We start from the raw sequence: 27,732 nt of genomic DNA, 5'->3' as shown, positions 1-27,732 counted from the left end.
AAATATTCATGGGTAGATGGAATCAAAGTTGAACCCAATTCTGTTCAAACTCTATCTGAAAACGATGCGTATGTGAACATATGGCAGTGAGTAGTGACTAACTAGAATGATTTCTTCTTATTCTCAACCATTTACTACAGTCAATCACAAGGTGACTGCTCTAAGTCCTAGGTACAATCAGTTAAATTCAGTACATTTTTGAGACCAAACTATTCTTTAGACTTGGTGTCATATCAGGTTGTATATTTGCAAAGGAATGAGGAAATGTTTCAAGTTACCACCATATATTTATATATTAAGCCACTGGGAACTTGAGTATAAAAACATGTTTACACACACTCAATACTTACCAGTGAAAGGGCTGCTCAAAATCAAGACTATAGAATCAAATGGACTAAAATAAACAAATGTCAGGTCCATAGAGTTAAAAAAAAATCAGTGAAGTTGACTTCAGGTGGAATTGTTGCTATCACTGAGATATGGTTGAAAGATAGGCAAATTGGCAACTCAACATTCCAGGGTAAAGTCCTCAAGAGCGACCAGGAAGAGGAGGAGAGAGATGGGGAAAACAAAGAGATGGTAGCATTGCAATATTAATCAAGGGATCCATTACTGCTGTACAGATGGAGGATATGCTAGAAGGTTCTTCAAATGAGGCCATATGAGCAGAGCTTAGAAGCAAGTGGGTGATCACTTTGCTGGGAGTGTCAGTCAGCAGGAAACAGCAGAGCATATATGTAGGCAAATAACAGATGTGCAAGAATAATAGTGTTATCTTAGTATGGGATTTCAATTTCTCCAGTATTAAATGGGATCACCTTAATGCGAAAGAATTATAGGGAGCAGAATTTTTTAAAGCATGTCTAGAAGAACTTTGAGCCAGTACATACATAGTTCTAGTAGATACAGAGTGGTATTGGATCTAACCTTTTGGGAATGTAGCTGGGCAAATGGAGAGTGTCAGTGGATAAGCATTTTGGAGATAGTGAGTTAAGTTTCAAGATTGTTACAGGACAAGGACCGACTTGAAATCAAGGTCCTGCATTGAGAGATGGTTGACTATATTACAAGTTAAGTGGACTGGGAGCAGCTACCAGTAGGAGCCATCCAAAATTTAACAGTAGAATTCTAAAAAAAATCACTATTTTAAAAAAGGAGATATTAGGTAACTTTGCAAGCTTTAAGGTGGATAAATCACCAGGGCCTGATGAGATGCATCTCAGGCCGTTATGGGAGGCAAGGGAGGAGATTGCTGGGGCTCTGATAGAAATATTTAAAATTTTCTCTGGCCACTTAAGAGGTGCCACATGACTGAAAGACAGCAAATATGGCAATTTTATTCAAGAAGGGCAACAGGGATAAACCAATTATAAGCTAGTAAGTCTAACAATGGTAGGGAAATTACTGAAAAAATTCCGAGTGATCATTAATCTGCACTTGTAAAAGCAGGGATTAATCATTGATAGGTTAATGGGGTATCCTATCTGATCAATTTGATTGAATTTTTCTGAGGAGAAACTGGTGTGTTGAGGAGACTAATGTGGTTAAAGTAACCCACATGGACTTCAGGTGCTGAAGGTAGAGTGACCTTGGTGCTCATGCCCAAGGATCCCTGTAGGTAGCAGCATAGGTAGATAAGGTGGCCAAAGCAGCATGTTAGATACTGGTCTTCATTAGCTGGGGCACAGAATATTACAGCAGGGAGGTTGTGGTACATCAATACAAAACTTTAATTATGACAAAGCTCGAGTACTGTGTGTCATTCTAAATCACTAGTGTGTGATTGCACTGGAGACAGTGCACCAGAGATTCATCGGGATATTGCCAAGGAAGTAATGAGGAAAGGCTGGATCAGCTGGGTTTGTTTTCTTTCAAGAGGAGAGGCTGTAGGGGGAACCAGACTGAGGTATACAAAATTATGAGGAGCACAGATAGGGTAGCTAGTGAGAAACTTTTCCCATTGGCCGAGGTTTAAGTTAAAGGGTAGATTTAGAGATCTGAAGAGAATGAAATCCAGAAAGTAGAGGAAGGTACTCTCACAACATTTTATTATTTACATGAACATCTGAAGTGCCATGGCATAGAAAGCCATGGTGTGAAAATGGGATAGCAGAGAAAGATACCTTATGGCTAGCATGGACACAGTAGATGAAGAGCCAGTTTCCATGCTGTATGACTCTAAAATAACTAACCAGGTTTTATTGGCTGTGGTACTCAGCTTCACTCTGCATTGATTTGCTAATCTTAACTGGGGCAGCAATAAGGAAAATGTAACTGATTTGAATGTTCCCAAGCTAGGATAGAGAAATCAATTTGGATCATTACTTGACATTGCTATCAGAACTGCATCTTTGTAAAAGTAGGGGACAAGACCAACTGTATTGAAGGATAGTTAATCAATGAAACATTTACTGTTACTGTTTCAACATTTGTTCAGGAAAGGAAATAGAAAAAAAAACACTAATAGCAAATCAATGCCTTTCTAATCATTGGATGAGATTTCAAGCCCGTGAATCTCAAGATAGGAAAGCAGACAGATGACTACTTTAAGACCAATGTTAATACATCTTTTAATGTTTACAAAATTTCACTTAACTGCTGAAAAATGGATGGCCTACATCTGCATGAAGCAAAGTGTCAAACAAGCAAATATAGAGGTGAACCAGACACTTACTTGTCCCTCAGTCTATGCAGCTCTTTCCTCATATCTTCATCTTCAATTTCTGAATCATTATCACTGCTCATGTAAGAAGAATTGAAAGAATTGGTAAGGTTCTGCACAATGATGGTACTCTTAGATTCTGATGATTGAGGCGAGGCTGGACTGCCTGCATGATCAACCGTCGTTTGACCCAGTTCCTTTGAAAGGGGTTGCCCGGTCTCAGGCAAAACAGGTCCATTTGTATGTAGATATTGTTCTGATTCAATTGATTCTTTAGGTGGTAAAATTTGATCTGTAACATGATCCACTGGCAAAGATGAAAGTTCTGTTAGTGGAGAAGTACTCATAGGAACACTAGGAAAGTTTCCCTTGCCAGCCTCATATGTAACTTCATCTTGCGTCCTTGCCACTGAAAAACGGCCAACAGTGTCTCTTCTTGTTGTGACCTGGAACCGTCCTATTTTTGCCTGCTGAGCTGGTTCTTGGTATGGTAGGGATTCACTATTTTTGCTTTCAATTACAGGTGCACCATCCACAGCATCGTCATGGCTGCCACTTCCAGATGGTTTTATAAGTGTACTTTCAGGACTGCTTCCAGAAGAGGATTCCTCTGAAGTACGTTTCTGCTTACACTCCCTTTGTTTGTCATACGCTTCCTGATGCAAGTCATCATTTGTTGCAACAGAAACCTACAAAGAAATAAATTACTTAGTGGTTCTCCAAACAAAAAAAAATCATTAGGATTTGGCTCCTGTACGAAATCACTGAGGACATTGGTCAATGCATAGTCTGATTTACAGTAGAATTAAAGATTATTCCTAAATACAACTGACAATTACTGATCAACAGATACTGGTATGGTACCACATACAGGTTGATCTAGGCTAGGAGGAGGAGTTATTTTTAAACAAACTTAATTTACTGAATGTAGTTTTAATTAATTTTCTGAAGAATTCATGTGTAATCATTCAGCTTAATAACAGAATAAAATGCATATTGGAGCAGAACATTTTGGCCATTTTACACATTGTGTTAGTGTAATCAGGACAATTTTTGTTTTTAGATAGACCACAGAAGGTCTAAATACAAAAGCACTTCAGTAACTACAAATTACTAATTTGAATGTACATTGTGTTGTATGGGAAGTGAGACTGATTATTGCCTTCGGGTGAAGTGACCAAAGGGCAGTGAAAAATTGGAGCAATGCATGCAATGAGTCCTGTAAGTCTTGTATCCAGACATTTCTCATTTTTACCAACATAAGAAACAAGAGCAAGAATGGGCCATTGAATAATGTCATACCTGTTCCACTCCTAGCCTGAACACTACACTCTTGCCTTCTCTCTACACCCCTTGATTCCCTTGTAGTTTAAATGTCTGAACATATTTACGGCAGAGGTTATTAATGACTCAGCCTCCACAGCTCTCTCAAGTAGAGAATTCCAAAGATTCACAACCCATTAAAAAAAATTCTTTCACAAGTCCGCCATAAATGGCTGATCCCTTTATTCTGAAATCATGCCCAGTTCCAGATGACACTTCTAGATAGGGGAATCCACACTGTCAATTCTCTTTGGAATCTCAAATGGTTCAATAAGGTCACTTATAGTTCTTCTACACTCCAATGAGTATAGGCTCAACCTACTCAACCTTCCTTCATATGTCAAACTCTTCATCCAAGGAATCAACTTTGTGAACTTGCTCTGCTCTGTCCCAATGCAAGTATACCCTTCCTTAAACACGAAGATCAAAACTGTATGTAATACTTCAGGTGTTGTCTCACTGGCACACTGTAAAATTACATGAAACAGAAATTTTGCCAGATGCAGAAGCTTGCCTCAGCAGAAAGAAACGATTATAAAGTGAACAGGAAATGCTAGTTTGCACATTGCGCTCCAGAAAATTTGATTGTGCATTTCCTGATGCGAGTTGTGCAGTGCTAACAGAGTATGGAATTTGATGAGTAAAGGAGCAATTTCATTTTAAATATTTAATTGTTTACTTTGGTTCAATTGTTAAGTTCTTATAAATAAATTATAAAAATTGTTAAGTTCTTATAAATTCAATTGTTAAGTTCTTATAAATAAATTATAAAAATTATATAAATAAATTATAAAAATAAGTTCTTGATGGTAAACAAATAACATGTGAAACAACTAGCCTAGAGCCTCCCAAGTGATTAGGTAACCAGCAAGAACTGATTAACTGATCAGCTGACTCAGAACATGTGAAAACTAAGAACCTGAGGGTCCTGCAAAGGCACAGTGCTTCTTAGTGCAATGTGCAGTGCTCACTGAATCGAGAGTCAATGGAGAGTAGACTTTAGTGACTAAGCAAATTCAGTAAGGCAATGGCAATGTGCAGTTTTATATTTAAAAGAATTAAATAAATATAATAAATAACCTAAAAAAGACATGGGAGTGCAGATGATGTCGCAGATACAAGAACGAGAGATGTGATGAAGCCCTTTATGATCAGTAGATCAGCCAAAATTCTTTGAACTATAACCAGTTGATGAGCAGGAGGTTGAGATTCAGATACTGCAGGACAAAGGAGGGAAATGTCACCTGGACATTTTGTTTCAAGCAGTCACATCCCTTAGATTAAGTACTGCAGATTTGGTTTGTCAAGCGATAAAGGAACAAGCAACTACAAGTGAGGTAGATATGGGAATCCATAATGTAGCATAACAGGATCCTCAGTCCCCACCTGTTCAAACAGAAAGATCCTTGGAGCTTTATGGATGACAACAGTAACTGCAGGAAAGAGTAGCAAACACCACTGGACAAGGGAGGAGTCATTCTTAAGAAGAGTGAAAGGAATCCAGTAGCCATGAAGAGCAGTACAGATACTAGGATTGATGGTGCTTTCTGCAGCTAGATGTGCAAGTCCAAAAGGCCATGGTGGCCATGCCAAGGTTAAGGTCTCCTCAGGGCTGTAAAGGAACTTGAAATAAGCAAAATTTGCCATGGTCCACCTGGAAAGCAATGTGGTAGTTAGGTCCAAGGAGATGAAGAAACACAAGCATCTTGGGTTCAAATTAAAAAGCAGAATCACAATGGTAAGAATCGCTGGATTATAACCTGAGCCACATGCAAAGTGTATGATGTTAATAAGATCAGAGTTTAATGCATGGCTCACAAACTAGTGTGGAAAAAATGGGTTTCAATTCATGGAGTGCTGGAATCAGTGAAGGGGAAGGTGGAGCAGTTCTGTTGGGACGGAATTCACGAGAATCAGGCTGGTACCAGCTTCCTAACTAGTCAAATAACTAAAGTGCTTAGATATGGCTTTAAACTAAATAGTAGGGGTGTTGGGGAAAGGAAATTTGAGAAATTAAAGACAGTAAACACAGGAAGTAAAGATAACTAGAATCTGTCAGACTACAAAGATAAACAGAGCTTCAACTGCAGAGCAGGGAAAATTGCTGAAGCAACAAAATTAGAACACAGAACATACAAGCACAGTACAAGGCCCTTCAACCCACAATGTTGTGCCGACATTTTATCCTGCTCCAAGATCTATCTAACCCTTCCCTCCCACATAGCCCTCCACCTTTTTTTTTTAAATCATTCATGTGCCTATCTAAGAGTCTCTTAAGTGTCCCTAATGTATCTTTCTCCACCACCTCTGCCGGCAGTGCATTCCACGCACCAACCACTCTGTTTAAAATACTTATTTCTGACATTCCCCCTACTCCTTCCTCCAATCACCTTAAAATTATGCCCCCTTGTGTTAGCCATTTTCGCTCTGGGAAAAAGTCTCTGACTGTCCACTCCACCCATGCCTTTTATCATCTTGTACACCTCTACTAAGTCACCTCTCATTCTCCTTCACTCAACCTATCCTCATGAGACATGCTCTCCAATCCAGGCAGCATCCTGGTAAATCTCCTCTGCACCTTCTCTAAAGCTTCCACATCCTTCCTATAATGAGGCAACCAGAACTGAACACAATACTCCAAGTGTGGTCTAACACAGTTTTATAGAGCTGCAACATTACCTCACGGCTCTTGAACTCAATATCCCAACTAGCGAAGGCCAACACGCTATACGCCTTCTTAACAGCCCTATCAACCTACGCGGCAGGTTGAAGATTCAATTGAAGATTCTTTGTCTGAAGCATACAACTTTCATTACAAGACAGACAGATTATAAAAATTAAGAGCTCAAATAGAAATAAATGGGTGCAACCCAACCGCCATTACAGAGAATTGGTTTCAAAGTAACCAAAATTGGGGATTAAACATCATATCTTTAAAAGAGACAAGCAAAATAGAAATGGAGGAGGATAGGATAAAGGCAGTACAATGAAAGGAATAGAAAATCAAGTGCAATTGGGTGTATCTAAGAAACAACAAGGGGAAAATAGACATTGAGGTTCTAGATAACTGCCACCAAACAATAATGGATAGTGCAGAGTACACAAGAGGAAATAAGAGTTGCATTTATCAAAAGCAGTATGATCATAAAAGAGTTTCTTTGTATGGACTAAACAAACCAAATTAACAGTAATAGCATGGAGGAGAAAATCATTAAATGCAGTAGCAGTTTAATATTATTTGACACAAAACTCCAAAGTAACAAGTTGCGAGGAGATTTAAAGGGAAAACAGCAAGCAAACATTTATAATCTTTTTTTGGTTGAAGTACTGAGTTCTTACCTGAAAACGACCCATTTTCACAACTCCAGTTCCAATACCAATAACTGTAACTTTGTTTGTTGTCATGACATCTTCCTCACGAGAGCCAGCTTTGTCTTCCGAGTCAACCACATTATCATCAGGCTGTGTAGCAAGACCTGGTAGAAAAGGGAAAGGACTAAAACAAAACTGAAATCACTTATAAAGTAGATTAACTTTTAAGAAAATGAGATTCAGATCTTTAGGCCAATTAGATTTAGATAGAACAGTACAGCATAGGAACAGGCCATTCAGCCCACGACGTCTGTGCCAAACACAATGCCAAGTTAAATTGATTCCTTCTGCATACACATGATTCATATCCCTCCACATTCATGTGCCCATCTAAGAGCCTCCTAAGCACCGCTATCGTATCTGTTTCCACCACCACCCTAGCAGCACGTTTGAGGCACCTACCACTCTCTGTGGAAAGAACTTGCACCACACACCTCCTCTAAAGTTCCCCCCTCACCTTAAAACTATGCCCTCGAGTATTTGATATTTCTACCTGAGGAAAAGATTTTGACTGTATACCCTATGTCTCTCATTCTGTGACTGATGAAGGCAAGCATGGCATACACCTTCTTTACTACACTATCTACTCGAGTGCCATTTTCAGGGAGCTATGGACTTGGACCCAAGATGCCTCTGTACATCAGTATTGTTAAGAGTGCTGCCATTAACATTATACTTTCCCCTTACATTTAAAAAAAAGACTTGTTCACCTTGAGTTTTCAAAATTTTGCTACTTTATGTGAACTGAGAAATTAAATGAGGAAAGATACCCTTCTATTAATATCAGAATATATCTACTAGCTTTTTTTTTATTAATATACACTGTCAAAATCTCAGCATGATGAATCCATTTAGGACTCTTTCCCTCCACCAACCACCCCCCCCCCCCCCCAAACACACACACAAATCTATATCAGAATCATAAATTTCATTTGTACATGCTCAATTTCAAAAACAATACCCATACTTCCTTTTCTTGATGCAAAGGACCAGCACCTATATATCTTAAATGGTACATTTTTTGATCTCTGCACAAATCAATGTTTTTTGCTGAATAAAAGCTTTTGGCAAATGGCAATAGGCCACTGCAACATTACAGAAAGGTTGTTTTCCCCACAAGCAATGCCACAGGACAAATTTCAGAAATTTTTGTTTTACCTTCTGCAGGCAAGCTGGTTGCCGTAAAGCTTTGAACAGAAGACACCACTGAGCCATTCACAGGAACCACACTCTGCGATTACAGAAGAAAAGGCCATTTAATGAAAATTTGAGCTTAAAAATAGCATGTTTGTGTTGTTATCATTTACCTAATCTGCATAAATTTCCATGGCAGTTGCAGTACCTTGCAGAGGATATATAATTTTATGCTGCTTTGGAGGTAGATTACTAACAAACTTTAATACAGGATAAAACCTGTTTGGGGGACATATTTATAACATTTAAGACATCCTCATTGGGTAAAGTTGCATTATTACTTTCATGTGCTGTGTAAACAAGCTTCTGTTTTACTCCATGGATTCAGTGGAGCTCAGGATGGATGTCAATTATGGATGTATACCCAAATTTGTGGACACAGACTGATCAGGGATGTGCATTTGAGAAGAGTGTTTGGCACAAAAGAGATATGATAAAAGTCAGAAATAAGAATAGCACAAGAGGGACACAATGGGCAATGCTCTGGAGATGGAAAATAGCAGTCCCGTCTTTGGACCAATTACTGGATCCAAAACTCACGTTGCAGAGCAGTTAAGCTGAATACTAATCAAGTTCAGCTTGAAAAGACAGATTGAGTGTGTCCTGGCAAGAGCCCAAGATTATGCTTTCAATTTTGCCCAAAGTTTACTCATCTGGAATTGGATGTTGACAGGCTGCAGGACAGTATGAAAACAATTCTGAATCTTTAATATTTTGGTGAAGAACAGATGGAATAGAATATACGTATTATAACATCGAGAAACTATTGGAGAAAAAAAGTGATGATGCTGTAACCAAAAGGTAGTAAAGTGAATGAGAGTTGATAAACGAGAACAAAATCATTAACTATCTTAAGTCATGAAATAGTTAGGATAGAATGAGATGGAACACACACTGATGAATGTCAGAGAGTCTTGGTAATATAGAAAACAAGATAAGAAGAATGAGAAAAAAAACTGGCCCTATAGTTGAGTGCCAAGTGCATATTTAAGAACTTGGAGAAAAAGGATAACAGTTAGGGTGATGGGGACTCTTTTTTTAGTAACCAGACTAATTGATTTGGAAAGATGGAAACAATGCTATAATTTAGCATGAATATTAACATTTTAGCAGAGATACTAGGAATATGTAAAGACATTCCATTCAGCCAGGTTGCTCCTGCCACTTGTATAACTTTCCCCGCCTTGGTGTATTACCCAACTTAATAAAATTAAAGTGACTAGAAGACAAAAGGTTAAATTAAAAGTCTATGTAGTAGTAACGCAGCAAGCATGCAGGACTAAATTTAACAATAAAATCTATATCATTCAATCCAGCTTTCCATAAATAAATTCTTAACAGTTTTAGCTCCATTAGAAAAGCATCAAAATCATTTTGGCTTCCAATTTTTATTTTGCACACAAAAGTAACACAAGAGTTTGACAACAGTATCACTTTTTTAGCATTAACCTCAAGGCAATTTACTGTAACCAATACCTATGCAGAATACAAAAAGGAAAAAAGCTTCAATTTCTGTAAATGGGTATTTGACACTCTTTATGATGTAACATAGAATAATGGTGCCTGTGTTAGTTGACCAGGTTTTAAGCACTTATTCCAATGTTAGAAACAAATTGTATGTCCAAGTCAAATCTGCAAGTTAATCAAACTCTATTGTAGACACAAACAAAATAGAAAATACAGAAAATATTCCTCAACTTGAATTTGGACTGAATAATTGATCCAAAGACAAGACAGCTATCTTTATAGAGATTGTTTGGCAGCATGTCACCAATATTTTTTGTTTTATTTCAGATAACAGTATATTCAGTATTTTGCTTTTGGTCCATTACAGAATAATCCTGTTGCAAACCACATGATATTTCTCTAGCTGCTGTATAACTGCAGATTTTCATCACGTGATTTGACAGCTCATAAAACCAGTACAAGTCTACCCAAGCTGCTCTGACGACAAAAAAAAGTTTCTTCAATGTATACTCAGTGAACATAATGTGAACATTTCTGCACTACAACTAGTTTTGCAGAGGACAATGCTTTAAAACCCAAAAACTGCTGAACCACATTTGATGCTGCATGATTACATATAGTTAAACGCATTTATTATTTTATTGTTCCAATAGTCCAAATTTACCAACATGGCTAAACTGCCTCTAACAAAGTTAATAATTTAAACCACACTAACAAAGTTTGAAAAGCTGGCCATCTAATACCTTGACACGCACCTGCACTGAAGTAAACACAACAGGTATATTTGACACAGTCTCTGGACTCAGGGCTCGTCTCAATTGGGCATCCAAAGTATCCAAAGGTTGTTGTGACTGAAGAACAAAAACTTTCATAAGTTATCTATGGATTCTAATCTATAGATAGTATCTACCCCCCCCAAAACAGAAGCACATTTATAATATTATTACAACTTAAGTTTCACAGTAACTACAAATAAAACTTCCTGAAAGGTTGAACAAATTTTGCAGAGCAAATAAATAAACCTCCCAAATAATGTGGTTCAAAGCATTAAAATACACACTGTTATCAATACCTCTTCCTTTTTGAAGTGTAAGATTGAAGCTCAAACTGGTTTGTGTACCACTGAGATGTCAGAAAGGTGGGGCGGTAGGGGAGGTAAAGCAAAACTCAAGAGTAGCTAATGCAGTGGATCATGCACTTCTTAAAAGTGAGTTTAAAAGCATCAAAGATGTTTCTGATCTACTGGCCCATCTGCCCTCTGGGGAACAATTATATTGTGGACCTAACAGAAATCATAGAAACACGCAAGACCACAAGCAATTTCTAACACTTGATTGAATCCACTCAATTCACATTATTCAAATTTATGAGTTCCAATATACACCGCTAGTCCAGATGAATCAGACCATGCCTATGACTGTCAATTTTTGCTTTAGGGATTAGTACCAAGAAAAGGAGTTAGGAAATGAGACCTGAAGCTTGGCTGACAACCTATTTTTAAAGAAAGGGCAAAGAAACTGAAGAAAGGAATTCCAGGAAATGGGACTACATTAATTGAAGGATCACCAAAGGTGCGTTTACAGATGAGAAAAGTGCACAAAAAGGCTAGAATCAAATGACTCCCACAATTACCTGGTTCCAAAGCAGTTCAGGAAGAGAATGAGAAAAGTCTAATGGAGACTGCAGGGATCAAATGAATTCAACGTATGAAGGATGAGCACTCAAAGTTTAATACATTGGGGGATAAGGAGCCAGTGGCGGCCAGCTAGGAGCAAACAGAACTTAGCTGATGGTCCTGTACACAAGTACCGAATCAGCTGTCAATACTGATCAACTATACTCACCTACCTTCCTACAAATAAACTAATTGATGGATTGAGCACTCCAAAACCACTGGCTCTTGCATGCATGTTAAAGGGTATTTTGTGAACAGAAATGTTCAAAGAACATTCACTTGCATATGGACTGATGCCATATGTTCATCCATATGTGGAATGGAACAGACAAAAGGAAGCAATTTATCCAAACTGTGTTTTGCATCAAGAGGTTTAGCTTGCACTGCATACATTAAGAACTTACAATTAAAGGATTAATTAGCAAGACAAAAACATGCATCAGATAATTTTCAATCAAGAGATGAATCACATGCAAAGGGCATGGCATACCAAGTAATAAATTCACAAAGAGCACATTGGGTAATATTATTGCACCTGGGTTAGTGAAGGTCCTGGAAAAGGTGGCAACTGCTCAGTGGGTGGAGTGAGAGCCTGTTTTAATTGTTGGTCAAGAGCTTCCGTACTTAGCTGTTGCACCTACAAGTAATGAAGGGGAAGAGGAGTTGCATCAACTAAGGCCATGTGTGAATGACATCAAATAATGGTATTAAAAGATATTCCCTATGTTTCACATAAAGCAGTACACTCCAAGTTAGAGACGGAAGTTAGCATTTCAAAATACAGCATGACATTCAAATAAAACAAATTCAAGTAATAGTACAAAACACTCAAAGTATATCCTAGGATATAGTTTAGATGGGTAATTATTGTAGTTTCTCTACTTGATCATGAACTTCATTAACTTCAAAATAATAGCACTTTAATATGACACTCCTACAGGTATGCAACTTTGAGAATTCTGTTGAATTGATTTTAAGTATTGTTGCATTTCCTGCTCGACAGTTTAAGACTACCAATGGCAGACACCTGACAATAGGAACCAGGGCTGCCACCTTTTACAGAATGCTGCACGACAAACAAAAATGTTTATGTGGCAAAATAGTTGAATAAATTGAATTATTAGATGAAGAGGGGAAAAGATTTAAAAACAATAAAGAGATTTAGTACAGTTCAGACTGGCACTGCAATCTCAATAGAGACTTTAAATGCTTATTACATTAATTCACTCAAAAATGTTAATAGGTGCATTTGAAAACTGCACTATTATTCTTCAAACAACTTTCTGGTTTTGCATTCTCACATAAACATTAATTATGTAGTTTTATATGCTCTGGATTAACTTACAGGTAATCTGCCAAGTGGTGCTTTGGATGGCGGCGTGCCTGGTCGCCCTGCAGTTGGAATGACACTGGGCATAGAAGGAACAACTGCTGGATAACTGGAAGGAGTCGAAGGTTGCTGGATAGTTAATGGAAGTCCTGTAGGGCCAAGAGGTAGACTGGAAGGAGGCATGATAGAACCTGTGGTGGCAACTGGGTAGGATGGGACAGTAACTGTTGAAGTCCCTGGTATACCAGTTACTTTTCCTGCAGCAAGCAAACTATCAATTGTGGCAGACTCTGCATTCAATCCCATTTCCAAAGGTGCTGAAACGTGAGGACACCCTCCAGTGCTATGTTCACTAAACAACGATCGAAGCTTTTCATCCAACGTCTTGATATCATCAATGCCAGTGCCTTTGGTATTCAAATCTATATCGACTTCAGAATAATGAATATGGGGTTGATTTGGAAGAAAAGCTGTTTGAGGTTGATTATGAATCAGTGTTTGTTGTACAGAAGGAACACTGCAAACAGGTTGTGCAGATACTGTGCCAGGTACAGAGATCTGGGTTGCCAGAGGCACAGAAGCACCCACAGTATGAGGTAGGGTAACATTTTGTGCACTAATTGTTTGCACCACAATGGACTGGCTCACAGCAGCTTGAATGCCACATGTGGGTGGCAATGATGGCGGCGACGCAGACAGTGCCAGAGTCATGCCATTACCACTCAACTGCTGACCTTCGGCTTGGGTTGTACTGCACAAAATCTCTGTCTGGCCCTGTAACGTACTCAGTGAAGTTAACGATTCTGCCAGGCTGACCACAGCGCCACCACTAAGTTGTTGAGAAGCCTGCAATATCACAGTCTGAGTGCAAGATGGAGAAACGGAAGTTGAAGGCGCTCCACTGATTGCAGCTCCCCCAATCAAATGTTGTACCAGATGCGACGTTAGCGGTGGAGATACTGAACTTGGAGCAGGAACACTTGCAACAGAGCCTCCAATTATTTGCCGACTTGGCTGGGATGATTGTGGTGGAGATACACAAGTAGGAATGCTTACATTGGCAGAGGTGCCTCCAATTGACTGCTGAGCTGGCTGAGAGGTTGGAGGCAGCAAAATAGTGTTAGAGGCAACTACACCAGCAATGGTTTCATTAGTTAACTGCTCAGCTGGTGGTGACTGAATACTCTGCACCTTGGCTTGAGATGCAGAACTAGCAGCTATTAGACTAGCTGGTGCTGAGGATGACACCACTGTTTGTGTATTAATTCCTTGTCCAATACTAGCCATTTCTGGATGTACCGAAGAAAATGGTGGAATGGTTTGGCTGAAGACAGGAGGAGCAGTATTAGGGCCCTCTTGAAAAGGTTTGTGTTTTAAATCTGAAAAAGCTTGTTGCAAACTCACTGAGGAAGCTGAGTGTGACAGGTTTAGACTGTGACTGTGGGAAACAGCTGTAAAAACAAAAAAAATCTCAATTAGAACAAATTGGATGCCATCTGATTACTTCTAAGCACAGCTGTTTTAATCTTTCTACAATTTAAAGACCTACAGTTTTCAGCATGTTGATACCTGCATCCATGGAAGCTTCCTAAACCACTGACTGGGATGGGATATCCTGCGGTGTTCTTTACAAACCAACAACCCTAAAAGCAACACATGAAGTGCTGGAGGAACTCAGCAAGTCAGGCAGTATGTAGAGGGGAATATCAACTGTCCATTCCCCTCCATAGATGCTGCCTGACCTGCTGATTTCCTCCAGCACTGTGTGTTGCTCCAGATGCCAGCATCCGCAGTCTCTTGTGAACCCTAAAAGCAATCTCCTCATAAATCAAATCTTATAACACTCATCACTTTAATTCACTGTGTGCACTTTTGCTTCATGTGAAAATGAAACCTTTCTAACGAACCCAGTATTTTTTTGTGTGAGGGTATTACTACCATGGATAGATAAAGGAGAATCTGAATATTATTTACATGAACTTGCAGAAAGACATTCTAAAGGTTTTCACATTATAAACTGGTTTAATAAGAGAGGAGAAGGAAAAACAAGGTGGACCATTGATACAACTAGTGAATTAAGGGAGTAGAGATGGAGATGTACACTAAAGTTGGCACGTAGTGATTTGTGACAGCCCTTTGTTTAGATCTCATAGCTTCACATATCTAAAATGATTTAGTGGAATGGTAGACAGATACAGGTTCACGTTTGCTGAAGACACCAAGTCAAATGACCTGTAAACCATGTCTATTGATTCAAAGGGGTGCTAATTAATTGAACAAAATTGACAGATGGAGTTCAGTGTTGGAACTGTGAAACTCATTTTGGACCTACGAAAGACCTATCAGAGTATTTGTAAATGGCAAGAATTTTAGAACTAGGGAACAGAAAAAAATAATGCTTCAAGCACAGAAATATCTAGTAATTGGGTACAATACTTAAAATGCAAACAGATAAATAGATCAGCATAATACAGCACAAGGTAGCCATTTGATTACCTGAACTCTACTGAAGAACTGGAAGAAGCATCAAGTTAATCTCACACTCTTGCAATTTATCCATTACCCAAATTTGTTCTCTGCAAGTATTCATCCAGAATGTTTTTCTTAAGTAATGTGACTATTTGCTTTTAATCATACTTTCAGATAATCCATCAAGATCACCACAACTTGCTAAATAAGATGTGTCTACAAATAATCTCAGGCCTTTTAGAAGTCATTTTCACCAATCCTGGAAACATTTTCTCCATTTTTACTCCATTTAAACCCTTCTTGATTATAAACACAATCAAATCTTTACTTAACTTATAATGCCCTGGTTACAACATAACACCTCCAGTCTCTCCACATAATTGAAGTCTCTCATCCATGGTACCATGCTAGCTAGTTAATTCTGCAGTCTTGATATCCTTCCAAAAGTGTATTAGATTGAATTAAGCATAATACTACAATTAAGGCACATGCAGCTTTTATTAAGGTTCCTTGGTTTTATAACCTGGTTGTCTATAAACAATCCTGCAAGTTCTATGCTCCCGTCATCTCTAAAACTACTATTGAATTTATATTGCCATAATATTCTTACTAAAATGTATTAGTTTCCATTTCCCCTTGTCAAATTTCATCGACAACATGCTTGGCCATTTCACTAACCTATTTACATCTTCTTGCTACCTCTTTGAAATCTATTATCCTCCACCTTACTACTTACTGCACTTGAATTTCATGTTATCTGCAAACAATGAGACTATTCCTTGCAAGCCCAGGTGGGAGGGAAACATTCAGCACCATTCTCTATCCTATACCCAATTTCAGACCCATAATACCATTGTTCTTTAAATGCCCTTGTTGCTAACAAGTTAATGCATATCAATTGCATCAAGCTCAAAAGGAAATCAAGTTAATGAGCGGCATGGTAGCGTAGCGGTTAGTGTAACACTATTACAGCGCCAGCGATCGGGGTTCAATTCCCATCGCTGTCTGTAACAAGTTTGTACTTTCTCCCCGTGTCTGCATGGGTTTCCTCTGGGTGCTCCATTTCCTCCCACATTCCAAAGACGTACGGGTAGGTTAATATGGGTTTAAATGGGCGGCGCGGATTCATTGGGCTGGAAGGGCCTATTACCGTGTTGTATAAATAAAGTTTTAAAATAAAGTTTCAAAATAAAGTTTCAATCAAACTCAGCCTGCCCTTACAGATCCATGCCAGCATTCACTTATTAGCCCAGTTAATTTGGTTCCATGTTTCCCATTATCTCCAGGGGGTCAGTAATGGAAATAATGTAACAATTATAAAAAAAACTCTGGTTGCAGGATACAGTGGTGGTGCAACAGCTAAATCCCAAGCTAGTAATCCAGAGACCAGAGTGCAAATGACAATCTGACAGCTGTGCAATGTAAATTCAGTTAATAATCTGAAATTTAGAAAAAAAAAATCAGCAACCATTCTTAGTAATAATGACCACAAAAATGACCAACTGATTTATCGTAAAAATGCCTCAGGTCACATCCTTCGGAGAGAAAAACTGCCGCCCTACCTGATATATTTCTCCAGATCCACCCATGTGGCTTGACTCAAGTGCCCTCTGCAATGGCTTGGTAAGCCACTCAGTTGTACCATTACGGTGAACAGAAAATTAAAACTGGACAGATCACCTTACATTGACTTAGGCACAGAATATGGACTCTGCAAAGTTATTCCTACCACAATCAATCTTGCAAAGTCCTCCTTACAAACAGCTGGTGTCTGACTCAAACAAATCAAGCAACAGATTGACGTCATAATTCATACCCACAGAATCGTACCCGACAATGTGCTAGATTTCTGCACCACAATCCCCTAGTACATCCTGTCTCACCAACAAGTGGGAGCACATAATCCTCGAGGTCTCATAACACGTTTTTCTCTTCTGAACATGCCTTCAATACCATAACCTTGTGCACCACCCAGTCTCTTTCTGTCTCCATCCTATCATAGGCAATGTTCTCTCTGACCCTCCCCCTTCTATTTAAAACACATTTAATTTGTAATCTTTCCCAATTCAGATGAAAGATCATTGACCTAAAGCATTAACTGTTTCCATCTCCAACAATGCTGCCCACTCTGCTGAGCATTCCCAGTATTTTCTCTTTCCATTCATCCATACTTTTTCAACATTTCCTTTAGCTTCTCCTTCTGCTAACCAAGTAGCCTACAGTACAATACATACAGAAGAAGAAAAGTAGACCATTTTAAAGTTTCCTCACTCCCACAATCAATTTAACTTGCATCCCAGATATTCCTGGTTTAATTCTGGGATTAATATAGGATTAGTCTAAATGGGTGGATGATGATCAGTACAGACTTGGAGGGCCAAAGGGCCCATTTACATGCTGTTATTTCTCCATGACTCTAGAGAGCCACACAATTTTTTTTCTTTTGTCCTTTGGACCAATACTGTATATTCCAGAATTGTATTAACTTTCATCCTCTGATTTTAATTACATATCCAATATATTCCCATCATTTCATAGCTCCAACTATCAAGATTCTAGTTCTAATATTTTATGGTCCTGATTTTTGAGTTCTGTAAGCAAACCTTCAAATTGACTTTATTCTTTGCCAAGATCTACCTCAATCAGGTTTTGGTTTCCTCTTGACCCTTATGATTTCAACTAGTGCTTTAATTCACCTCTCTTACACTGGCCTTTTCATGCTGATAGCTTTCCAAGGAATTTATAAATTAATATGCAATGTCAGCATCCTCAGTCTTCCTTGTGTTTCTATTTAACAGTGAACATTATTTTCACATCAGATTTCTCATGAACATTTTCTTGTCCAACATCTCAACTTTCCCCAAAAGTTGCAATTATACCAATCAAATCCCTTCTTTACACAAGACTTTCAGGGTCCTAATATTAATACACCCATCATTTACCCTTTGTTAAATCTTGCTACACATTAAACAAAAAGAAAACATCTGTAAGTATTGTACTTGTGGCACATTCCTGATTGTAATTGCAAGGTTTTTCAACTTCTTTGACCATTTCTCACTTTAGCTGCCCTTCCGCTGAAATGTATGCTATCTTACAATTAATTGGACAGTCTTAATTAAAAGACCATTTTAGAATAAGAAGTCATAGATTTGGAATAAAGTTTGCACAGTAAAATAATTAGTGTGCTAATCTTTCATAATGGATGCAATATTCAAAGGAAAGGATTACTTTTCAGTTTCTAACTCCAATACTATATTTGCTAAATGTGAATTTAACTGCTACAGTAGCTTACAAATCAGCTTATACCCACCAAGAAAATAGTATTCCTATCCTTTATGTCAATGACAATACCTGTTGAAGTTTCTTTAACTGAAGTGACACCCATACTTAATGTTGGTTCTCGTAATCTGCTCTCAGGAACTGGGCTGACAATAAATCGTCTTCCAGCTGAATGGACCACTTGCATTGCAGAGCCCGCCTGTGTACCTAAATGTCAATATACAACATATCAATGCAATTTCAGTACAATTCCTCACTCCACATTCTTTTGAGATTACATTCATTCTAGGGTGTCCATGGAGATACTACCAAACAAGCAACAATGTCACTTACCTAATTGAAGTGGTACAGATATTAGAGCTTCTTGTTGTCTGTACATGCCCTCCGCATTCTGAAAAGAAAATTATGTATTAGTGTTAACGCACATGTTTAACACATTACTGCTTTATCCTGTATGAACTAGATGACAAGACTCATTAGCCTCTGTCCATCTACTCACCTCAGTAAAAATAGATCAACTTAAAGATAGATGGGCAACTGCAGAAGACTCTCAAGTCAGTAAACTGCGGACTGAGCAGATCAGGAACAAACAAGCAAGCTTGAGATCATTTACAGCAAGATAGTACTAGGACCAAAGATTAAATGGTTAAAAAATGCAAGCTAGCAAAGTGAAAGGGAAAGCAAAGGGTAGTGCAATAACAATTGAAACTCATGCAATATAGAGTACTTGGATATGAAAGGAAACCACACACTTCCTATACAGCCTTAAAATTTAATATATCCATTCCCTTTCTTAAAGTTGCAATTAAATCTGCTTCTGCAGCCCATTACAGATCATTCACTGTTCAAAGCAAGAATCACATAAGCCCTCAAGTTTTTTTTAATCCATTACTTTAAATCTGTGCTCACTGTTTATTGATTCACTCATCAATTGAGTTTATTCTAGTAGTATTCAATGTTGAATTCCTGCTTGAAAGAACAATCTTATTTTCACTAAGCTTTCACACAATTCTAGTATCATTTTGATAAATCTCTTCTGTCCTCACCTCAGTCAGGCCTTGACAATCTTCATTATGTGGTGACTAAAAATAAAGACTCTCAGTTAACTATGCACAAATCTGGCAGCCAGTTACTGAGCGTAGATGTGCAGCTTAGCATACAATCTGCATTGCTCTTCTGTATCTTGCACAAAAATTGCTTCTCTATCTGGCTCCCCATGCAAATTAACACAATGGTGTGAAGTTTCTGTACTTTCATGATAGACAAACTTTTAGCATGCCACAGAAAGTTAAATCTTGGCCATTTCAATCCAAGTATCCTTCATCGTGTCTTATTTACTACCATAAACCTCTCTGGAACAAAAAATATGCCAGGTGTGGAGTCTCAATACTTCAGATTTTAATTGGTATTGGAATAGTACTTCTTAAAATAAAGAAGTCTACAAAAATCTTGACAGCTTTTACCCTTAATCAAAGCCTTCATTCCATTCTATTGCATTTCCTGCACCTGACCCAACATCAAATTCACCATCCTAACTTGCACTCCCCAGATTTTGTGCTATGTAGTAACAAATATGTTTAAAAGAACATAGTGGCCTGCTTTCACATGTGCCCTAAGTAGTCTGTAGAGGAAGTCACACATTTAGATGGCTAAAGGAAAGGGCAAATCTTCATTCATTCACTATTGAGAGTGATTTCTGGTCTTGAACTAGCCAAAGTCCGATGTGTGACTTTTAAAGGTTTAAGATTTTGGAGAGGTAAAGAGAACAAGATATGCTGTTTGTGGGACGTTAACCATTTGTACATTACTTGCGGTCTTATATTCTTGAAAGAAATAGTCAATATTCTATTTCTTGAAAGGAATAGAAAACGTGGTAGGTATAGGGTTAAGAGAACATGGCTGCATGACATTATTAGTTAGACAGGTATGATGATGAGAATAAAAGTTATAATACTACATCAGATGGTCAGGTAAACATCAGTTAACAATTGTCACATTCTGTATTAATCAGTTAGAATGCACAACAGTACAGCACAAGAACAAACCCTTCGGCCCACAATGTCTGTGCCGACCATGATGCCAATATTAATTCCACCTGCTTGCACATGGGCTGTATCCCTCCATTCCCTGCCTATTCACGTGCCTGTCCAAATGCTTCTTAAACATTGCTTTCATATCTGCTTCCACCACTTTCCCTGGTAATCCAAGCACCAACCACTTAAAAAAAATTGTAAATCTCCCTTAAACTTTTGCTCTCTCACCTTAAATCTATGCCGTCTAGTATTCGACACTTCCACCCTGGGAAATAGACTACCTAGCCTATCTATTCCTCTCAATTTTATTTACTTCTATCAAGTCAGCCCTCAGAGAAAACAATCCAAGTTTGTCCAGCCTCTCCTTATGGCTAATATTCTTTAACATAGGAAATATCCTGGTGAACCTCTTCTGCACCTCTACAAAACCTCCACATTCTTCCTGTAATGCGGCAACCAGTACTACCCACAATACTCCAAATGTGGCTTAACCAAAGTTTTATACAGCTGCCACATGACCTCCCAGCTTTAATACTCATTGCCTTCTTTATACGTACATTGTATGTCCTCTTTACTACTATAAATACTTGTGTTGCCACTTTCAGGGAGCTGTGGATTTTTACCCAAGATCCCTCTGTGTATCAATGATGCTAAGGACTCTGCAATTTATTGTGTACTTTCCTCCTGGATTTGACCTGCAAAAGTGCAACATCTCACACTACTCCGGATTAAACTCCATCTGCCATTTCTCTGCCCACATTTCCAACTGATCAATATGCAGCTGAATCCTTTGATAACCTTCCTCACTATCCAAAACTCCACCAATTTTTGTGTCATCTTCAAGCTCACCTACATTGTAGTCCAAGTCATTTATATATAATCACAAACAGAGATACCATCACAAATCCTTGCAGAACACCACTGGTCACACACCTCCCGTGAGACATAACCTCCCCCACACAAAGGCATGCTGGCTATCCCTAAAAAGTTTAAGCTTTTCCGATGCAAGTAGATCCTATCCCCATGAACCTTCTCCAATACTTTCTCTACCACTGATCTAAGGCTCACTGCCCTATCATTCTAGGATTCCAATTTGTTTTGTTTTTAAATACCCAAGTAGTTATTTTGTGCTGAGAGATCAGCATTGATGCTTTCAATTAATTTAATGTTTACAAGCAAACGGAAAAGTATTCAACAGCATACCTGTGCTTGACTAAAGCAAACATCGACTTGTGCTTTTACGGTCTCCAATCCTTGATCACCTTCTGGTTCCCCACTTGGATCTTCACTCAACATTTCATCAGCCTTTTCAATAATTTCCCGTACTTGGTCAATAAAAGATTCCCTCTCAGTCTCCAGGATAAATTCATTTTGAACCTGCATCAGGAAAGACAACAGATGATTTTGGCAATCTAATGTCGCAATCAAGTCTGATTCAACTGTATTCTTGGAACTCAACTCTGCAAATGGTGTTAGAGTAGGGAATAAAAACAGGTCACTTTCATATATTTGACAGACAAATCAATGCTCTCAATGCAAATCATTACACAGGACTGATTTAAGCCAATTTGAACAAATCATACTGAAGATTTTGTATGTCCATGGATCAACAAAATGACAGCAGAAAAAAGGAAGCCATTCAGCTCACTGCATCCAAGCTCATTGGTAGAATCATCCAAGTAGTTCCTCTTCCCTTTCTTTCCCTATATCCCTTGATTTCAACCGCTCCCCCCCCCCCCCCACTACTCTTTTCACATCTTTTATCCATTTACCTTTTGAAGGTCATGATGAATTTGCTTTAACCGCTGTTCAAGAAAATACATTCCACACAAGCTGCTGTATACAACAAAAGTGACCTGGCAGAGCCTTTCATTCTTTTGCTAATCACCATACATCTATTCCTGCTGGCTACCAACCTTTCTCCTGTTGGGAAACAGCTTCTTACATACCAAGTAGCTAATAAATTTTTATACTTCTACCAAATGTTCCCAACATTGTCTCCTTTTAGGAGAACAATTCTAACTTCTCCCATCTCTTCACTCAAGTCCTTGGCACCAAATTTGTAAATCTAGGCAGTCCCCGGGTTAGTTAAGAGTTCTGTTTCTGAGAACTGTCTGAGAGCAGATTTCGCCAGAAGTTAGAAATGTGCTATAGCTACCCAATATCATATCAATCTACGTACATTTGCTATAATTCTTTCATGTCATCAAATATTTACCCCATAATTAAACTAACGGAAAATAGAGCATCCATTCATTAATGAATACCACAGAATATTTTATTATTACTATCTTCAAATATGCTTTAAAAATGTATGGCAGAATTTGCATAAAGTTGGATTTCCATCAGTCAGGTCATCTGTAATCCAGGGAGCCCCTGAACCGTGGATTTGTATGTTAAATTTACAAGTGCAAATTTAAATATTTTCATAATAAAAATGTCAGTCATCAATTGTCAAAATTCAAGCAAATTGAGAAATTTGTTTACTCACCATAATAGATGCTATCTCTACTGGATTGTCACCATCCAAATCAAATTTAAAGGTAACCATTTTTCGATTGTGTGTTTCTAACTGACATTCCACAACCCGATCTCCTTTGTTTGAAACCTAAAAAGCAGTGCAATTTTGTATTATATATTTAATATGACAAAAATTTACAACAAATTGAAAAGTCGTTTCTGTGTCTTAAGTTTAAATCACAGACACCAGTTCTCAAACTTTTCTTTGAACAGACTTACCTAAAACAATGTATACTTACATTAAGAATTCGTAACTTTGGTCTAGATGTTTTTTCATGACGTGAACGACTCCTCACAGATTTGCGATAATGCCGTTTTGCTGATCTCCCTTCATGTCTCCCACTTGCTGGAAGGCCTTCATTACCTCCACTTGCTGGAAGGCCTTCATTTCCATCACTCATTCCCGAAGCAACATCAGAGTGAGCACTGGAAGTCATAAAACATACAATTAGCTCACCTCTAACACATGATTTTGCAAGTATTTTCAAATTCAAATAGCAATGTTTAGAATACACAATACATCTCAGCATCTGAATATATGTATGTGTAAATCATTTTATCAGAAGTGGCTGTCCTGTTAAAGCATTCATGCCCAAAGCTTTAAGTTATTAACTTACTGCTTCTTGTCAGACTTTCACCAAGCACTCACTTTGTTCTAATTTATTTTGACAATTTTACCAATGCATTTTTGTCTTGCCATTGTATAGATTCCGTGGTTGGACTTTGATAACACTGCACCTGACGACCATCTTTATCATGTGTGGTGTCAAATGTCGTGGAGGTCACCGACAATGCCAGCATTTATTACCCACCCTTAATTGTCCCTGAACTGAAGGCAGTTAAGAGTCAATCACATTGGTGAGTATAGAATCATGGGTAGGCCAGATTGAGTAAAGACAGCAGATTTCATTCTCTTAAATATATCAGTGAACCGATGAATGATTACAATCCAGTAGATCCATCATTTATTTACATTTAAATTCCTCATCTGCCATTGTGGGATTTGAACTCCAGTCTCTTGATCAATGATACATCTCTCTTGCTAGTAGCAAAACAATTTAACCACCACACAACTGAGCAAAAGTCTATTGTACAATACACTTTATTGCTAATGTTGCTATAGTGGAATCACCATTGGAGACGATCCCTATTCAAACTGCTTCACAAGAAATAAGGTGGCCAATATAACCTTCCTGAACTGCAGAGCCCAGAATTGAAGTCTAATCAAATTTCTGTACAACTAAAGCACAACTGCCCACAGATCTCTTTTGACAGAGGCCAACATTCTATTAGTCTTATTAATTATTGATCTAATGGTGTATGCAAATTGACACCCAATTCTCTTCATTCTAATTCCTAGTTATCATTTAGATCCAAAGTGGATAACTTCACTTGATTCTCATGAAACAAACTCAATTTGCTGCAGTTTTGTTTTTTGCCCACTCGGTCAAGTAGATTCCTTTGTAACTTCTCACCCCCACTTGGAATAACTGCAGTGAAAGACATTGCTAGTACAACTTCACTAAGTGCAAAATACTGCAGACACCAAAAATTAGAAATAAAGAGCAAGAACATTTGAAATACCGAGTTGAGTGTTACCTAGAGACCTAATCATCTTCTGCATCTCAGTCTTATGGGCTACATGCATAGACAACCCATGAGCATTGGTACCACCTGGCTCTGAGTTCCATTTATAAAATTGTCTGTTTGCTCAATTCAAAGCAAACTTTAAACTCAAATTTACAGCAAGTTGTTAACAAAAGCTACATTCAAGAAAAATCACATGGAGTTGAACAACCATCTTACACATTCCACATTCTTAATTTCACATTTGTACATAATATAATTAGGTTGTAAAAAATTCTACTGCTTTAAAACAGCTGCAGTGAATCATAAACCAATTTCTCATTGATATATATGCAACTCCATAAAGCTCAGAAAAATACAGTCATGTGAAATAAAGCTTTTTTTATTTCTTGAAAACAATTTCATTATTACCTGTCTACAGATGAACACAACTGGTATAATTGTAACTGCTCGACAGACAATGTCTGTGGAGAAGCTTGGGGCACCTAGAAGTAAATACAGTTAAAAAAAAATCAGTTTTAGTAACCTTGGACATGCAAATTAAAACCTAAAAGTAGAACATTTTCTTTCCAACAATTGGCTGTTAATTTTTCAGCACTTAAAATTCTACTTAAATAGGTCTTCTCCAGGGCTCCTCTTATGACTACATGAGGCCTATACTCTTATTCAATTACATATACAGCTATCTTCATGACCTGCTGAACAAAGCTGATGTCTCTTTTAAAAAAAAGGGGAAAGTGAAATGGAAGAGAATTTGTATAACATCTTTAAAATAGCAAAATGTTCCAAACCTTTAACAGGTGTGTGATTAAACAAAACACAGGCACAAAGGCAAAGGGACAGAAGCAACAAGCTAAGTTTTAGCAGCTAATAGTGCAGAATCTGAATGATCAACAGGCTGCATAGTATAGGAGTGCAGAATTAAGAGATTACAGAGATAAGGAGTACTTTAATAACTGAAGTATTACGTAATCAAAAGCCAGAGTTGATCAGCAAGCAAAGGAGTAATGGATGAATAGGATGAGAAACATGGAAGTCAGCAAAGATGGCCTCAAATTTAGGGAGGGTTGAACAACAGAAGGCCAGCCAGGAGCTCAATGGAATAATCAAACCTCAAAAAGGTAAGGCTTGGCTTCATAACCTCGAGAACAAATTCCAGAAAAACAGTCAACATTTCCGATCAATGACCTTTTATCAGAACTTCTGATGAAAGGTGATTAACCCAAAACATTAAATCTATTTCTCTCCCCACAGATGCTGCCCAGCCCATAAATGCTTCCATTATTTATTAGATTTTGTTTCAGCATTCATTGATCTCAAATTAGTTAACTGATATTGTGCTTTTCTGTTCTTTCCAAAATGGATAAACCTCACATTTCTGCACATTATACTCCATCTACCATATTTTTGCCCATTCACTTAACTCATTTGTATCTACTTGCAGACTTTTCATGCCCACCTCATAACTTACTTTCCCACCATTCTTTATATCGTCAAACTTGGACACAATACACAGTCCCTTCATCCAAGTCATTAATAAAAATTGCAAATATTTGAGCCCCCAGTACTCATGCTGGTGGCATCCACTATTCATAGTAAGCCATTTCAATACTATGCAAGGAATGAAAACCACTTCGGAGAGATTCAAACACCAAGTTCCAGACAAGTTGGACACCACATCTCAAGGGATGTTTTCTTCAATATCTCCATTGAGCTATGCCAGAAGTAGGTAATGTTCATTGCCAAGAAATAAAACAACAAAGATGATGGCTTCTGGCCAGATGGCAGCACCAGCACAGAATAGACAATACAACAGAAAGAAACACCAACTTATCAACAACAGTATGAAGGGTCTTATTCTAATTTCACAGGAAGGTTGGAAGGTTATTCTTGAAGCTGGGAATAAGCTGAATCAGCTTTAGGGAACAGTGTTATCTACAGAGGAGTGGAAGACAGGAATACATACTAAAATAACCAACTGAACATCTACATTCACCAATTTTGTCAGGGGTTGTCTACAGGGGGAACAGCATCAAGAAGTAATTCGACATTACAGAGTAATTATCAAAAAAGACCCAAAACGTCACAAGTTTTTACCACTAGCAAGATGACTGATAGCAAGGGGAAAAAACAATTCAAACCAAACTTTACAACATGAAATTATGGGCATTGTTTTTATCTGACATTTAGACATGAGCGCTTCAAATGGCAAACCCAAAACAGATATGCCTATGAAAGATTAATTGATGTTCCAAATCTTGCTCAGAAATTTCCATTAATACTGCTGTCAGACTACTGGACTTAAGAATACACAGATATTTAGAAATTTGATTATCCATTTTTGTGTGCTGCACAATGCAATCAACATGAAAAATAAAGCTTTAGGTGGAAATCGCAGACTTGTGGCATGGATTGCAAAGTCCAATTTTTTTTCTGGTGCATCTTAAAATCCAAACAAGCACAGTGGCATCCAATAATGGAGAACACACATCCAATGCCACTTCTGTAATTTTCATATGCACATTCATGGGCTGCACCATTCACAAGCTGCTGATACAGAGAAGGAGCCTGTCACAATGCCTCCAACCCTGCTTCTGTGTGATTTGAACAAATGCCAGAACACCCCGAGACCTGATTCAGTTGTCACTTGATTCACTTACCTGGCTTCCCCTCCAAATCCCACCAACCCCTCCTTCTCCAGTGCCTCTCCACAGTAACAAGTGCCACTACCACGACCCCTCCTACCAAGCTTGCAATCCTGTTTAAGAACTCCTATTCCCCCAACAGATCCATACTCTAGACCAGAAATAATAGGAAAGCA

The 27,732-nt window shown here is 38.1% G+C and overlaps 1 protein-coding gene across 6 annotated transcripts in view; it reads right to left on the bottom strand.

The window, feature by feature from the left end:
- The window catches only part of wnk1b (WNK lysine deficient protein kinase 1b), a 138,967-nt gene that overhangs the window by 18,247 nt on the left and 92,988 nt on the right, over positions 1-27,732 (bottom strand). For all 6 annotated transcript variants that reach the window (XM_052030822.1, XM_052030827.1, XM_052030823.1 and 3 more), the window contains 12 exons: positions 25,323-25,396; positions 23,564-23,750; positions 23,296-23,412; positions 22,008-22,181; positions 19,105-19,162; positions 18,844-18,978; positions 13,039-14,474; positions 12,229-12,330; positions 10,774-10,869; positions 8,516-8,588; positions 7,325-7,461; positions 2,675-3,351 (listed from right to left, as the gene is read on the bottom strand). In XM_052030822.1, coding sequence (XP_051886782.1) covers positions 2,675-3,351; positions 7,325-7,461; positions 8,516-8,588; positions 10,774-10,869; positions 12,229-12,330; positions 13,039-14,474; positions 18,844-18,978; positions 19,105-19,162; positions 22,008-22,181; positions 23,296-23,412; positions 23,564-23,750; positions 25,323-25,396 — 3,266 coding nt within the window. The remainder of the gene's footprint in view (positions 1-2,674; positions 3,352-7,324; positions 7,462-8,515; positions 8,589-10,773; positions 10,870-12,228; positions 12,331-13,038; positions 14,475-18,843; positions 18,979-19,104; positions 19,163-22,007; positions 22,182-23,295; positions 23,413-23,563; positions 23,751-25,322; positions 25,397-27,732) is intronic.

This window comes from Pristis pectinata, chromosome 15, assembly GCF_009764475.1.
Source record: "Pristis pectinata isolate sPriPec2 chromosome 15, sPriPec2.1.pri, whole genome shotgun sequence".
NCBI classification, from domain to species: domain Eukaryota; kingdom Metazoa; phylum Chordata; class Chondrichthyes; order Rhinopristiformes; family Pristidae; genus Pristis; species Pristis pectinata.
The sequence above is the reverse complement of the archived record's forward strand: the minus strand, read 5'-3'. Positions and strand labels throughout refer to the sequence as shown.